The sequence below is a fragment of the Ochotona curzoniae genome, unplaced genomic scaffold (assembly GCF_017591425.1).
Source record: "Ochotona curzoniae isolate NIBS_2020 unplaced genomic scaffold, NIBS_Ocur_1.0 patch346, whole genome shotgun sequence".
NCBI lineage: Eukaryota > Metazoa > Chordata > Mammalia > Lagomorpha > Ochotonidae > Ochotona > Ochotona curzoniae.
Genome location: NW_024466913.1, coordinates 17734 through 32405, shown reverse-complemented (window position 1 = coordinate 32405; position 14672 = coordinate 17734). Strand labels below are relative to the sequence as shown.

General features: G+C 40.9%; 1 protein-coding gene across 1 annotated transcript; it reads right to left on the bottom strand.

Moving 5' to 3' along the window:
- Positions 1-2911: 2911 nt before the first annotated feature.
- Positions 2912-3412, bottom strand: LOC121167212 (keratin-associated protein 11-1-like). The gene has a single exon (XM_040996606.1). It carries the CDS (start codon positions 3410-3412, stop codon positions 2912-2914), a length of 501 nt encoding a protein of 166 aa, XP_040852540.1.
- Between the last annotated feature and the right edge of the window lie 11260 nt (positions 3413-14672).

Sequence of the window (14672 nt, the reverse complement as noted above, 5' to 3'; positions counted from 1 at the left end):
AAAAGAAAAAAAGAATAATGCCCCAAGCAGAAAAGAAGACAGGGAAATATTTGGGAAAGTAACATATAGCAGGTCTGAATATTTATAGTATCCCAGTAAACAGTCTGGCAACAGCAGTTTATTCATATAACAGTCCATCAATGCTGTGTAACTGTATGTTATCAATATATACATCTGGTCTGTCAGACCTGATTAACTATTTAGCCAACTAAAAATTAACTGTTCTTGATTTTTTTTTTGTTTTGCTTTTTCAATTCTTGTTTGTTTACATACATTTGTTTGGAACACAGAGAAACAGGAAGAGACAGACACAGAGATTACCTTCTATCCAGTAGTTCATTCCCCAGATAACCACAACAGCCAGAGTTGGCTCAGAGAACAGCCAGGATTCAGGAACTCAGTCCCTCCCAGCTGGATGGCAGAGACATAAGCCCTGGAACCGACACCAATGCCTCCACGCGTGCCCTTTCAGCAGGAGATCAGAAGCAGATCCAGAACTTGAACCCAGACACTCTAATAGGGGATGTGGGCATCCAAGCAAGCTGGAGAATAACAAACAATGTCTTGAAACCATAGTCTACCAACATCTGAAAAAAAATAACTGAATTCTCCAAGTCACTCACAAAGTTCCTGAAGTAAACAGAGTCAGAAAACAGCAGCTAGAGGGCCATCTTTTTTCCCTAGGGATTTATATTTATGCTTCAACTAGCTAATCTTCTGCCTCCAAGCACCAGTAACCCATTCGGGTGCCAGTTTGAGTCCAGGCTGCTCCCCATCCCATCTATCTCCCTGCTGGTGGCCTGAAAAGACAGCAGAGGATGGTCCAAAGCCTTGGAACCCTGCACTTATGTGGGACACGGGGAAGAAGCTCCTGGTTCCTGGCTTCAGATCATTTCAGCTCTGGCCATTGCGGCAATTTGGGCAGTGAACGCAGATGCAAGATCTTTCTGTCTCCCTTTTTCTTTGTAAACCTGCTTTTCCACCAAAATAAAATAAATCTTTCCAAAAAGAATAGAATAAACCAGAGTGTTTCTGAAAGCTCGAGTATCCTTTTATAAATGAGGGGTCATGGAACTATTGTTTCATGAAGACTATGCCTTACTTTTAGCAGATATTACTGTGACCTCTGTAAGCTATTTCTTTGATTAGAGAGACTCTAAGAATTAAGTCAGTCAAGGGAAACACTGATACTATTCCATCCACACAGAAATCCCCTGTACATTTTTGCTTGGAAAATCATGACTGAGATATGAAAATCATGTTGTACTGACAAGACGGAACAACGACCAGATTCTACACCCATCCCAAGGCCTCTCCCTTCAAGAGCATGGAATTTATTGCTTACAGAACATGCATCTCATATGTCTCCATTTTCGGTAAAAGCATTGCTTCCGTTTCTCCTGTGGCCATTCTGAAGGAAAACAAAATAGATGTTCCTGGACAGAACTGATGATAAGTGTCAAAACAGATCAGTTGGTCACCAATTCTCAGTTTCTAAAAAGACAAATGGACACAGTGACACTCGTGCCCACCCTGTTAGCTGAATTCATCCAGATGGCTTGCTTTAATAGAACATGGGCTCTGGGAAAAAGAAAATAAGAAGTAAGACTCTGAGGATCAAAATAGACCAGTCTGGCTCTATGCTTCTTTATAAATCTTTCCTGTCCAGATTGATTAAAATAGGGAAATTTTTTTTCACTCTGGGTATGTTTGAGGCTCTATTGGTCCATTGATCTAGTGAGAGGAGAATAAAGATGGAGTTGCCTGCTGTAGTCCAGTTATCTCCCAGGGCCCCATGTGCTCAGCGTGAATCCCCATTGTTAAGTCTTCAAGAGAATCCCGACTTTTCTGACTATGGCATAGAGATAGGACCTTTAGGATTGGACATAGTCATCAGAGTCTAGCCGATGATTGAGTTCTGGTGGGTTCCTGGGAAGAAGGAGACAAACCATACAGACATACACACAGGAGTTCCCCATCTTGGCATGTGATGCTTGGCACCTCTTGCCAGCAAGATCCTCACCAGATGAGGCTCCCATTGAACCGACAGCTGCAACACCTTGAACTTGAACATGCCTCTTTTATTTGGAATGTATATTACCTGCAGCAGAAAACAGGCTGATACACAATCCTGTTGATGCATTCAGTCTCAGGGCTAGGAGTCATTTTTCCACCTTTCCTACTCTTCCAGGATGAATCTTTTGCAAATGTGTTGCTGTGGTCCCCTGAGTATTAAAACCTGGACCATCTCATCCATCTCACTGCCCCTTTCCCTATACAGTCTCTGAACTACCTGAACTCCTGGCTAACAATCCATTTCCCCACATGCAAGTGATTCTACCAGCTCCTAGAAATTGGAGAAAATATACAGGACAAATCACTCCATCCAATTTTTCAGCCCTCATTTTACCTCATGGTCTTGAACAAATAAAATATATTAAGACAACCCACACTAAGCTCAACCAGACCAAGATTAACAACAAAAAAGACTCACAGACTACAAAAACCCTTGCGAATAAAGGACTCTGTGGAGACACATTTGCAATGCCAACTAATGCAGGTTTATTGAGAAGTACATCGTGAGACAAGCTCCCTTGTGAGAGACACAAAAGCAGAAGTCAGGTGGTACAGCAGCAAGGTCAAAAATGACAAAATTATCAGAGCCTGGGGTGTGGGTGGAAAAGCTTCTGGAACCATCCAGAGACTACATAGCACCAGTCACCTCTTAAAATAAGCTTAGTGCTGGCCAGAAAATTTTGAGCATGCCAAAAGGCAGCTCAGCATGGCTAGCAGCCAGCAATCAGGCAGTCAGAATAAGCTTAGCAATGAAGAATTTTCAGGCAGCACGCTGGGCAATCCTGGAAGCACAGCTGGCAGGCCACGGAGTCTTGACTCACTGGCTCCTACACACTTAGCAAGTTCTTCGGCAGCTGGACACACAGGAGGACTGCTGGTACGTCCGGGTGTATCCACAAGATGGTTGGCAGATGGAAGAGACTCCTCCCACTGGTTGGCAAACAGTCGAGATGCTGCCTACTGGTTGGCAGACACTGGAGATGCCTCCCAGGGGCTGACAGCCACTTGAGACAAAGCCGAATGGGCGGCTGCTGCTGGAAGATGAGCAGGGACTGGAGACACAGGTAGTCTGTCGTGAGCAAGTTACCTGGGCAGGGCTGGAGATGCAAGAGGTTCGCTGGAAACAAGTTGGCTGGCAAACAGCAGGCTCACATGAGCTGGACTCCTGACAATGGTCCAGGAGCCAAGAGCCAGTTTGGAAGGAACTGGGTAAATGGATGTTGCTCAGGCAATCGGTTTCAAGGGCTGCAGATGTGGCCGCTGGGGCCATGGGGACAGTGCAACGTCCTCCCATGGGCCTGGAAGAGTAATTTCTCGAGGAGCAGTTGAAGGACATGATGCCAGAGAGAGGGCTGAAGGTACTTCGTGGAAGTAAGCTCCTGAGTTGTGAGTGCCACTGCAAGCTCCAGAGCTTTTATATATCTTTGCTGGTGGGTGGGGCTCCCTCCCAGGTCTCCCTGACTTCTTTGGCTCACATCAGCTTGCCTTAGAACATCTTATGAATCTTCAAGTTAATTGTCCCTTGAGAAGCCCTTACCCTCGTAAAGAAAGTTTAGTAGTTTGGTAACTAAGTCATAAGTCTTCTGCACTGTACTTAATCTGGATTAAGAAGGCTGGTTGACAGCTTCAAAGCTATTGGTCATCCCAGCCCACACGGTATCTGCCATTCATCTCGCCTGTAGACGATGAGTGTCATTCTGACTTCAACACCAAGTGTGCTACAGCCTCCCATCCCACATTCTCTGTCTTCCAGCCAGCGCTGATTACAAGCCCACACCCTGTTTGGTTTGTCATTGGCACTTAATCTGTTTTAAACATCACTCTTCCAAAGCTAACGGGTCTTCTGATAGGGAAGGTAGATGCTATTTCCTTGAAAATGCTTCAAGATGACAGTAGCAAGACCTGCCAGGAAAAGGGATACCAAGGCTTCTATGCAGAGCAGGAGAAGATTCTTAAATTACCAGCTGCTGACCAAAGTAAAATGCCCATGGGAAATTTGAAGGGCAGTGGGACGCCCCATGTTCCTCCAATGAAACAAATAAGAAGCAAACCAAGAACAACATTTGCTAAAGACTATAAGAAAATTGAATGAGATTTATTTATAAAAAATATTTAATCTAGTAACAATGGATAATGGTGACTCATGGCCTTTATTCATATGCTAAAGGAGCAGGCTTACCTTTTAAACAACTACAATGTTAATTTGAAAGGCTGCAGCATGTTTCTCAATTTGCTCAACACATGCAAGATATTTATTTACATACAAGTACATATAGATAAGCTGCCTTTTAGTCATAGATGAGGTGAGGACTCTCAGGGGAGGAGAGGCTGTGAGGACTGGAACAAAGGACTTGATCATTGGTGAAATACGTATGGGGAAGAATATGCTACAGCATTTATTCCTTCTGTGCTTTTGGGAGTTACAAGCATGGCATTCTTAATTTCCTCTAACAACGTAGCTCATTCTGAACTGGTCCTCCTGTACACAGGTAAATGAACTGCTTCTACTCTAGCAACACACATAAGCTCAACACAGGATTCATGGTCAGTGGTTTTTCTACCTCAAAACAACTGTAAGATCTGACTCATTTCATAAACTGGCTTGCACGGGGGAGGACAGGAGGACAGTAATAGATTTATATGGATTTGAGGGCCACAGGAGGTTGTTTTAAATATCCACAAAGCAAACAGCTTTATGTCAGAAGTCCCCTCGCAAAAGCGTCCTTCATCTAATTGGAGGCAAAAGACACACCCGAACAAGAGGATGCTGTGCCGGGAGCTCTGCTGTCATTCCCAGGGCTCAAGCTCCCAACACACTGCCACTCCCTCGGTGACTCGCACTGTGTGCCCAGGAATAGGGTGAAATTAATGAGATGACTACTTTCCACAATGTTGTGACTACGTTTTTCCCAACACAGACAATATCCTACTTAGTGTTTGAAGGTTAGAGTCCCTGGTCACTGTGCTAGGCTTGCCTGTTTTAAAATGCATGAGTGGTTTACAGGCTTCTGCTAGCCACAGCAGTGTAGGTAGGCCAGTATTAAAGACTTACATTCAGTGGTCTAAATGCTAAAAATGTGAAGTCGGCAAAAGAATTACCCATGAGAATATTTTAGCTTCATTGCCCTATTCCTGGAGTGTAAGGCATTACTCTGTTCCACTGAAAGTTGGAAATTACAAATAAAAATCAATCAGTACCTCACTGACGACATTATGAAGGATGCAGCTTTCATTTCTCTTCCCAGTTTATCAACTGACTAACGATGAAATTAATAAAGTAAAATAAAATAACAGGGACAAGTTGTTGCACAATGGGGTAAGGTACCACTTATAACATCGGCACCCCATTATACAGTTCAGGTCTGGGTCCTTACTGCTCAGTTTCCTATCCAGCTCCCTGCTGGTGTGCCTGGGAAAGCAGTAGAAGAGGGCCTTGGTGTTTGGGCCCCTGCCTCTCATATGGAAGACTTAGAGCTCTGGGCCCCTGCCTTTGACCTAGCCTGTTCTGGCTTTTGTGGTATTTGAGCAGTGAAACATTGGATTAAAAAGTCCCTCTCTCTCCCTCTCTCTCTCTTTCTCTCTTCTCTTGCTCCACCCCTCCTCCCTGATCTTCCTTTCATTTCTCTGTCACTTTGCCATCAAATAAATAAATAAACAAAACATCAAAATACAAACAATTCTTCCCTTATTTTTCATATAGTTTTTCATTCTGCATAAGATTAAACAATTTTTGTTTCATTCGAATTATATACAAAATCACTATAAACAAAGCAACAAAACCAGGGAGCTATTAGTACTGCAAAGCCACTATAGGAAAATAGAAGTATTTATAACAGCTATACATGCAGCACAGCATTGTAAGAGAGCAGAGACGTGAACTGACTTTCCCGTCTTAGGCAGTGTCTAGCCCATCTGCTATTTTGCCAGGTGTTAAATAGCAGGCAATCTGTTAATAGATTTTTCAGATTTTAATTACTGAAAGAAATTATTTACTTGGCTTAGATTGTGACTGGAAATACATCTTTTCTGGTATTGTACACTAAAATGTTTTCAAAATTCGATAAACTTTTTCACAAACTTCTTGCCACCTAGACCCAAAAGATCAATTGGCTTCTCTACTATTCTCTAAAATTATATTAGCTAGCATACACTTAGGAAAGCCACAAGCATTTTATTCTATATTTGGATTCAATGTGAAGTGCAAAATGAGAAAAAAAAAGTACTGACAAACACTTGGCGCTCAAAGAAACTACAATTTTAATTCAGTAACATAGTGAGGAGAAATTAATAAGTTACCTTTCATTGTGTTGTAAGAAAAAAAGATATATGGCCAGTCAACTGCTATCACTATGTAGTTACATGAGATATGAATCTGCCTCTCTGCAAAAGAGTGTATGAAGATGATTCTCGTGTCTGCAGAGCATGAAATGAGGGGAGTTGATGTGAGCAGATGAGGAAGGATCAAAGAACTGGTAGCCATTATCTTCATCACTGTTGGATAATTGGCTCTCATTTGTATAGGACAATCTAAACCCTATACAATAATTATTGCAAGCTGCAAATGAGCAATTCTTTCACTCAAAACTAAATCACAGCAATCACTTACAAGTCCAAGCATTTAAGAGTAAAATGAGTTAGGCAAGCGTGAGCACTAAGGGTTTGATATGCAGAGAGCATGATTCGGTCCAAGGTTAGCAACACTGACCAGTTCCAGTTCAGAGCAAAGCACTTACTCGCACCAAAACAAGAAGGGTGAAGTTGCACAAAAAGTAATCAATGGGAGATGGAATTCTGTCATTCTCTACTTTTTCAAAGTGAAATTGCAGCTATTCATCATCTCTTGGAAAATATCAAAAGGAAATTCAAAGATTGTTGTAAAAAGCAAATATATCTTGGCTAAATTGTCCTGCTATTTCTTCTCCCAAAACCTCTAGGTTGTATCTCCAGAATGTTTATTAAGCTAGACATGATAAAAACCCCTGGAGATGGAGAGATTTGCACCACAGAACTGAATTGAAATTCATTTCCCAACTTCTTTTCAAAAAGCATCAATCCTACGAAGTGTTGACTCTTCTGGGCTGGAGGGAACTACAGCTCCAAAAGTGGAAAGTGAAAAGAAGCAAACAGAAAACAGCAAAATCGTGGCTTTTAGAACTTGAAAATAGCAATCACTGGTTACATGACTTGTGTAAAAACAAATGCACCAGAGGAACTTGTCAAAGCTGAAATACTAAACAGAAATAGAAATTCTCTCTCTTTTCCTCTCTCTCTCTTTCCAAGTTTATGTAAGTTTTCAGGTATGACTTCATTGGATCTCAACATCAGAGTGCTGAATTCCCACTTTGTTGTCACAATGAACTCACGTGAGGAAGCCCATTTATAACAGGCAAACGCTCCAGTTCTAATCTTTCATGTTAAAGAGACAGACACATTTGTGACCAGACACATGCAATGGTTACATAAAGGACCTAAGTGAGAATGTGTTAAGTCAGGCAAGATGTATCATTCTTCGCTGGTTCTGGATTATCTAGAGACTAGCAGGTACTCAGTAGGGTAAGGATATTAGAAACTATGTAGATGGGCCCCATGTGATGGCCTAGCTGCCAAAGTCCTCGTGTTGAATGTGCCAGGATCCCATATGGGTGCCGGTTCTAATCCTGGATGAGCCACTTCCCATCCAGCTCCCTGATTGTGACTTGGGAAAGCAGTCGAGGACAGCCCAAAACCTTGGGACCCTGCACCTGCGTGGAAGACCTGGAGGAAGTTACTGTATCCTGGCTTCAGATCGACAAAGCACCTGCCATTGCAGTCACTTGGGGAATGAATCATTGGACAGAAGATCTTATTCGCTGTCTCTCCTCCTCTCTGTGTATCTGACTTTGCAATAAAATAAAATAAAATAAATCTTGGGGGAAAAAAAGCTATGCAGAATACAGGAAACGTATATGAAAATTATAGTGTCACTTAGCTGACATGTGTTTCTGTCTTTCCAGTACAGCTGTTATTGTTCTGAACTGCCTGCCTAGTTAGGTGTGTAACATTAGGCCAGCACCACTGAAAATTGAGATTTAGACTAACAGGCCTGGATTTTAAATGTGCTTCTCCCAGGTAACTGATGAAACACCAAGGCCAAAGGAGGAATGTCTTTGCAAGTTGTTTCAGGCTTCAAAACTGTTTCATCCTATTTCCAACTACAAGACTTTCTGCTTAACTGTACCCCAGCTTCCTAGTGGTAGCAACCAAACAGTGCTCCCGTCTCATTGGAGTCATCCTCACATTTCTTGATCCCTGGAGAGTCCTATCAGGTAGCTGGGACTTTGTCTGCACTACTGACGTTTGTGCCAGAGGAGTGGGGCCACATTTAGGTAGCTCAGATTGTAACCAACCAAATGTTTCCATCCTTCATGTTCCAGGTAGATAGGGCCAAAACTCATTCCAGAAAGTCCCCAGAAATTGTGTGTGAGTTGCCTGCAATTGTGGCCAACTTGTTAACACTTTCTTGGGGTAAGGGGAGCTTTCCCTGTTTCTTGGTTTCATTCACCTGTGTAACATTCCTGGGACAAAATTTCCACATTGTCTTTAGCTCTGCTCTCAGAACTTAGATTGAGATGCTAGCTCCCCAAACTCCCAAAATAGGAAAGAATTGGAAGTAATAGCCAGGCCTTCTCCCTAGATCAGAGCCCCTAAAGAGACATACATGCTCCTGTCTATAAAATTCAAGGAAAAGGTTTGTAAATAAGTTGAGTGTCAAGCCAATAGTGCTTGGGTTTCTCAAGCCATTTATGAAATTTAGAAATTTTCAAAGTCCTTAAAAATATCAATTTTGTAAGCACATTCTGTAACACATTCTAATCACATTGGTTTTTCCCTAACAGGCTAATCACTAAATGTTGACATCCCAAACCTTCCAGGGTGTCAAGACCTTATTGTTCTTACTTTGATGTCACTGCTGTTTTCCAAAATTGAAGGATAATTTTTCCCAAATGAGATGTGCACCAGCTATGGCATAAGAAAAAAATTCAGGTAATAAATATGCAAACCCTAGTAAAATATAGCTGGAATTTCCAAGTCATAAATTTATGAATATTGATATTTTTAAGATTTATTTTATTTTTATTAGTAAGGCAGATTTATAGAGAGAAGGAGAGACAGAGAGAATGATCTTCTTCCACTGGTTCACTCCCAGGTGATCTTGAGGAGCCAAGCCAATCCAAATCCAGGAATCAGGAGCATCTTCCAGGCCTCCCATGCGGGTACAGAGTCCCATGGTACAGGGTCCCAAGGCTTTGTTCCATCTTCTACTGCTTCTTCAGGCCACAGGCAGGGAGCAGAATAGCAAGTGGAACAGTTGGGACACAAACCAGAGTCCATATGGGATCCTGGCACATGCAAGGTGAAGACTTTAGTAGCTAGCCTATTGCATTGGGTCCATGAATATTCTTACATAACATAAAACGTAAGCAATATTTTTGTTTAGGAAATACATTAATATATAAGTAATAAGAATTGATGTAAAATAAGTGAGTAATGGAGAGGTCGAAAGAAAATATGGCAATCTAGATCACTATAAAACAATATATAAACTATAAAAGCAATAGTAGTGGTTTACTAAATGCTTAACTGGCACAAAACATGGTTAAATTGGTTTGAAAAAGGTGTAAATATTTTTAGTGCCTCAATCAATTTTTAAAAATTCATTTTATTCAGAGAATATGACCTCATACTACTCACATGGTCAGGTCTGTGAACTTCAAGAACCCTGAGAACTCTTCTGCTATTCAATCAATGCATAACAACTTTCTCCAAAATTATTACCTTAAAACAGCCACTTATTCTATTCACAAGTTCTGTGGCTCGTAAATTAGATAAAGCACAATGCAGCCAGTTTGTTCCTGCTATAGACCATAGGGGATCAATAAAGGAGTGGGGTCTATGAGTGTCTAAAGGCAAGTTCACTCACATGACTGGCAGTTCATGCTCACTGTTGCACTATGTGTAGCCTTCCCATTTGGCCAGGACTTCTCACAGTGGCTGGTTTTAAAACAGAATTGGAAGAGATGCAATGATTTTTAAGCTACGTAGGAATGCCGTCGACACCCAGTGCTGCATCAAGCTAAAGACCTCTACTCAGGTCTTTCACTCGGATAGTAAGAGCCAAAGTACATGAACCATCAGCTGATATATGCCAGGACACATTAATAGGATGCTGGATCTACAAACAGAGTAACTGGTATTGGCACTAGAACTTTGATATGAGATGCATGTTCCAAGCAGTGGCTCAACCCCATGGGCCACAATGCCCACCCGTCCAAAGGCAATATTTTCTTCTTAGTTAAATAATATAAAGATCCCTCTATGTCAGATGAAGTAGTGGGACACACAGGAGCTCACACGAGTTACTTGGAGCTTAAAGAACTTTGCCCATCAAAGAGTCAGTTATTTGAAAACTACATTATCTTACACTTCACATGAAATAATTTGGCAAATTAAGGACTGAAAATTAGGAAGACAGAATTAATATTAGAAGAATACCCAATAGAGCTAGTAAAGGTGAGAATAGTGAGCTGTTCCCAGTCCTAGTCTACCTTCCATTTTCTGTATTAATCTTGTATTCTATGAGTTGATGAGTCTCACTATTACACTTCTCATCATTTATGCTAAGAGTCAAACTGGGCACAAACACCTTTATTGTTTTAGCATAAGGTTTCTTTCCTTGCATGAAACCTAGTCCCAGGTAAATAGATCACAGCTCAAGGCAAAGGATCACTTGCCTTGCCCTGATCACAGAACACAGCCTTGTCCTCACTCTCCTGACAATGGCTATCTTTGATACTGAACCAGCAACTGAACATGAAGTAAGCAATTGCTTTGGCTGAACAACAAAAGAACCAGAGGTTGATAAATTGACCATTCATGAAAAGAATACACTGAGACTGAAACCCAATTTCGTTTCACTTCATTGCTTAACATCAGAATCCTTTCTTCCCAATGATATCAATGCAGCCAGCAACATATCTGTCCTTGTTCAGACACCCACTGTGAGCATAACAGCAACTTTTGCTTCTGAAGCTTTTAAATAGTAGGTTTATTCCGAGATGTACAAAAAAAAAATCTAATATGTTAAAAAAAAAGACTGAGAATAACAGAAAAAATAATTGACCAGACACAGCAAAAAGGATTTTCAGCATAAAGAACTATATTATGTATTATATATAACAATAATAATGGTCATACTAAATTTAGCACTGCCCCGGAAGCTGTAGCCTGTAATTTAGAGGATATGCTTGGTAAAAGAAAGGAATAAGAGTCAATATTAAGTGAGAGAGATAAAATGCAGTAGACATGTTCAGAAATAATCAAGCTTTTAAGAAATGGCTTATAAATGTTTTGTTTTCAGAGTATGTTGCCTAAGCAAGAGCATAATAGTATTAGACATTCCATGAATCTCTTAATGAAAATACATCATAGGTCACATTACCTTTACCAAAAGGTAGAGATCTACAGGTAACCCACTGGCCAGGCCAATATGTTCCAATTGTCTTGAAAGCAAACATATTTTTGGACATCTGGAACATACCAACCACTGAAATAGGCTATTCAAAGAGAATTTTTATATTAAGCTGATTTTTCAATTGGCTATTATAGATTGAATTAATACAGAGCACGGGTATGCCAATGTGATTTCAATGTGTATTACATCTGTCTCCTAACTTATAATTTAGCCTCTTTAAAGTCTGACTAATGCCAAGTTAGTTCTCCAGAGCCTATAAGCCTGAATAACTTGGCACAACGAGGGACCACAGAGGCCATGCAGAGCGGAGCATGCTGCCGTGGGCACTGACCCCTGCACCTTCATCAAAGTGCAGACACAAGGCCCAATCTGGAGGGCCAGTCCATCTCCTTCAATAACCAATGTCACCTGTAACTTTAAGAGGCACACATATGAATAAAACTTTGTGATGGAAGTCCTCCTCTCTCAAGTTCACTTAAGCTAAACAACAGAAGTTGCCCTGACTTGATTGAGAGTTTTGCTATGTAAGTGTACATTGCTCACATCTGAACAGCAGATTTCTGTATTCCCACTGCACCTTCAACTGAGGCATGCTTTTGCTACAGCACCTTCTACACCATGTTCTCTTTTTAAATTATTAGTGTCACATACTAGATGCCACCACAATTATCCTGGTTATAACCCAGTAACCTTTCACTTACATACTAACTTAAATGCTAAATTCAAAGTCCATTTACTAGGTTGTTTGCCATGGCACATTGTCAGGAAAATATATACTGTAATTTTACACTCATTTAAGCTGAGGCACAACTAAATAATTCATCAAGAACAACTATTGCTCATTGTACCACACCTCCTCAAATGCTTCCCTATTTATCATGATTTGTGAATTCTTCATCCTTCTTAAAGCATCAAATTCCATAAGTATGTCAAAAGCTCCATTAAAATGAAAGCAAGTCAAGGACAGAGCTTGAGGACAGAATAACTCACCAATAATTGTTCTGAAGAATTTTACCTATTTGCACAACTATTTGTATTTGAAAACACCTTCAGAAGAGCTAAACAAATTAGGTGAGTGATCACAGTACCTGATGATAATGATATTGAAAGTACCACTTAAAAAATGGAAAGGGCTGTTTATGTTATCCTTATTAGCACTCTCCCAGTCCCAGCCAGTGCAACACCAAGAGAAACCAGCACCTTGGGAAATAAGCAGGGAAGTACGCATGCGTAGCACATCACCTTGAACTCTAACATTGGGTCTGCCACTACCAACACAGTACCAGAACTCCACAGCTCCTGACTCCAACTTGGAACCCAAGCACTGGGCCTGTAGCAATGCTGCAGCTGCAAGAGGAAAATCAAAGCCCCTGTATGATGATGATGTCTTTAGCTAGTCTCACCACCAATTGAAGAGAGCAGCCTTGGAATCAGAGCAACCCAAGGGGCAGGCAGGAATCAATGCTCTTGTAATGTTAGCCTCAACCACATCCCAGGAAAACACCAGCCCAGCAGACTTAGCAGTCACAGGATTCTAGCATGGCAGTGCATCAGCCATGACACCCCTGAGATTAGGGTGCCTCTAGAACTGGGGTGGCTGCAATAATCATGGTCTTAAGGATCAATCCAGATGATCCAGCCATATGCTCTTACCAGGCATACGGTTTAAAGGGAGTTCCCAGACATAGCCAGGTTGCAGACATTGGAATAATTACCTACTCCTCAATGTGAAGACACTGGAACACAAATACAAAAAACCAAGAACTATTAGGGAAATATGACATCACCAAAAGGAAAAATAAAATATCAATGACAAACCCTTAAGAAATGTAGTTCAAGAACAGACTTTAGTATTTGCAATCCTACTTAGAGTACCCACATTTCATATTAAAGTGTTTGCTTTGAACGCTTCTGATTTAGGGCCAAGCACTATAGACTAGTGGCTAAAGTTCTCACCTTGCACGGGCCAGGATGCTATATGAGCACTAACTCTAATTCCAGAGGCCTCAGTTCCCATCCAACTCCCGGCTTGTGGCCTGGGAAAGCAGTCGAGGATGGCCCAAAGCTTGGGACCCTGCACCCGCATGGGAGACCCAGAAAAGGCTCCTAGCTCCTGGCTTCATTTCTAGCTTAGCACTGGCCATTGTGGCCACCTGGGGAGTAAATCAGTGGACAGAAGATCTTTCCCTCTGTCTCTCCTCCTCTCTGTATATCCAACTTTCCAATGAAAATAAAAATAAAATTTTTAAAACAAGAGTGAACTCATCTGGTTCAAATCCAGCTTCCTGCTAATGTGCATGGTCACAGGCAATAAGTGATGCATCAAGTACATGGGTCCTTTCCACATATGTGAAAGACTAGGAGTGAGCTCTGGGCTCCTGATTTTGGCCCAAAACTGACTATTGAAACCATGTGGGAAGTGAAGCAGTAAATGGAAGATCTCAATTTATAACCCACCTATATATTTCTATCTTTCTCTCTGCCCTCCAAATAAACTGAAAATAAGTAAAAAAAAAAATGATTTCAAAGAAATGCACAAATGACAAATATTGCAAAATAATTATTTTAAGAAAACGCAATGAACTTCAAGAAAATATCCAAAAGCAATTCAAAAGAAATGAAGAAACAAATACAGTAAGTGCTAAGAATAAGAAATGTAATGGAAATTGAAATAACTGTAATCATTCAGATATACGGAGTTAAAAATATAGAAAATGAAATTAAAAACATAGGAGATATCACCAAAACTAGCTTTATTATACAGGAGAATCTGTGGGTTTGAGTATTGGTTATTTGAAAATGTGCAATCAAGGGAGGAAAAAGAATTAAAAAGATTTTTAAAACACAAGTTCTGGTATTCAGAAAGAGCAAGACGGTGGAACAGGTTGAGGACACATTAAAACAGAGGAAGATTAGCAGAAGAGAAGCAGAGAGGGTACTATCCTAGGAAATAGGAGTGGGCAAGCTGATGGCAGGGGCACACTGGAGACTCAGAACTGGAACTCACTAGAGCATGTTTAAATTGGAAATAAAGAAATCAAATTATCCTTGCTTACAGGTGTGAAGAAGCTACACATTCGAGAAC

Coding starts and splice junctions, on each gene's coding strand:
- LOC121167212 (XM_040996606.1), bottom strand. CDS start 3,412: ATGTCCTTCAACTGCTCCTCGAGAAATTACTCTTCCAGGCCCATGGGA.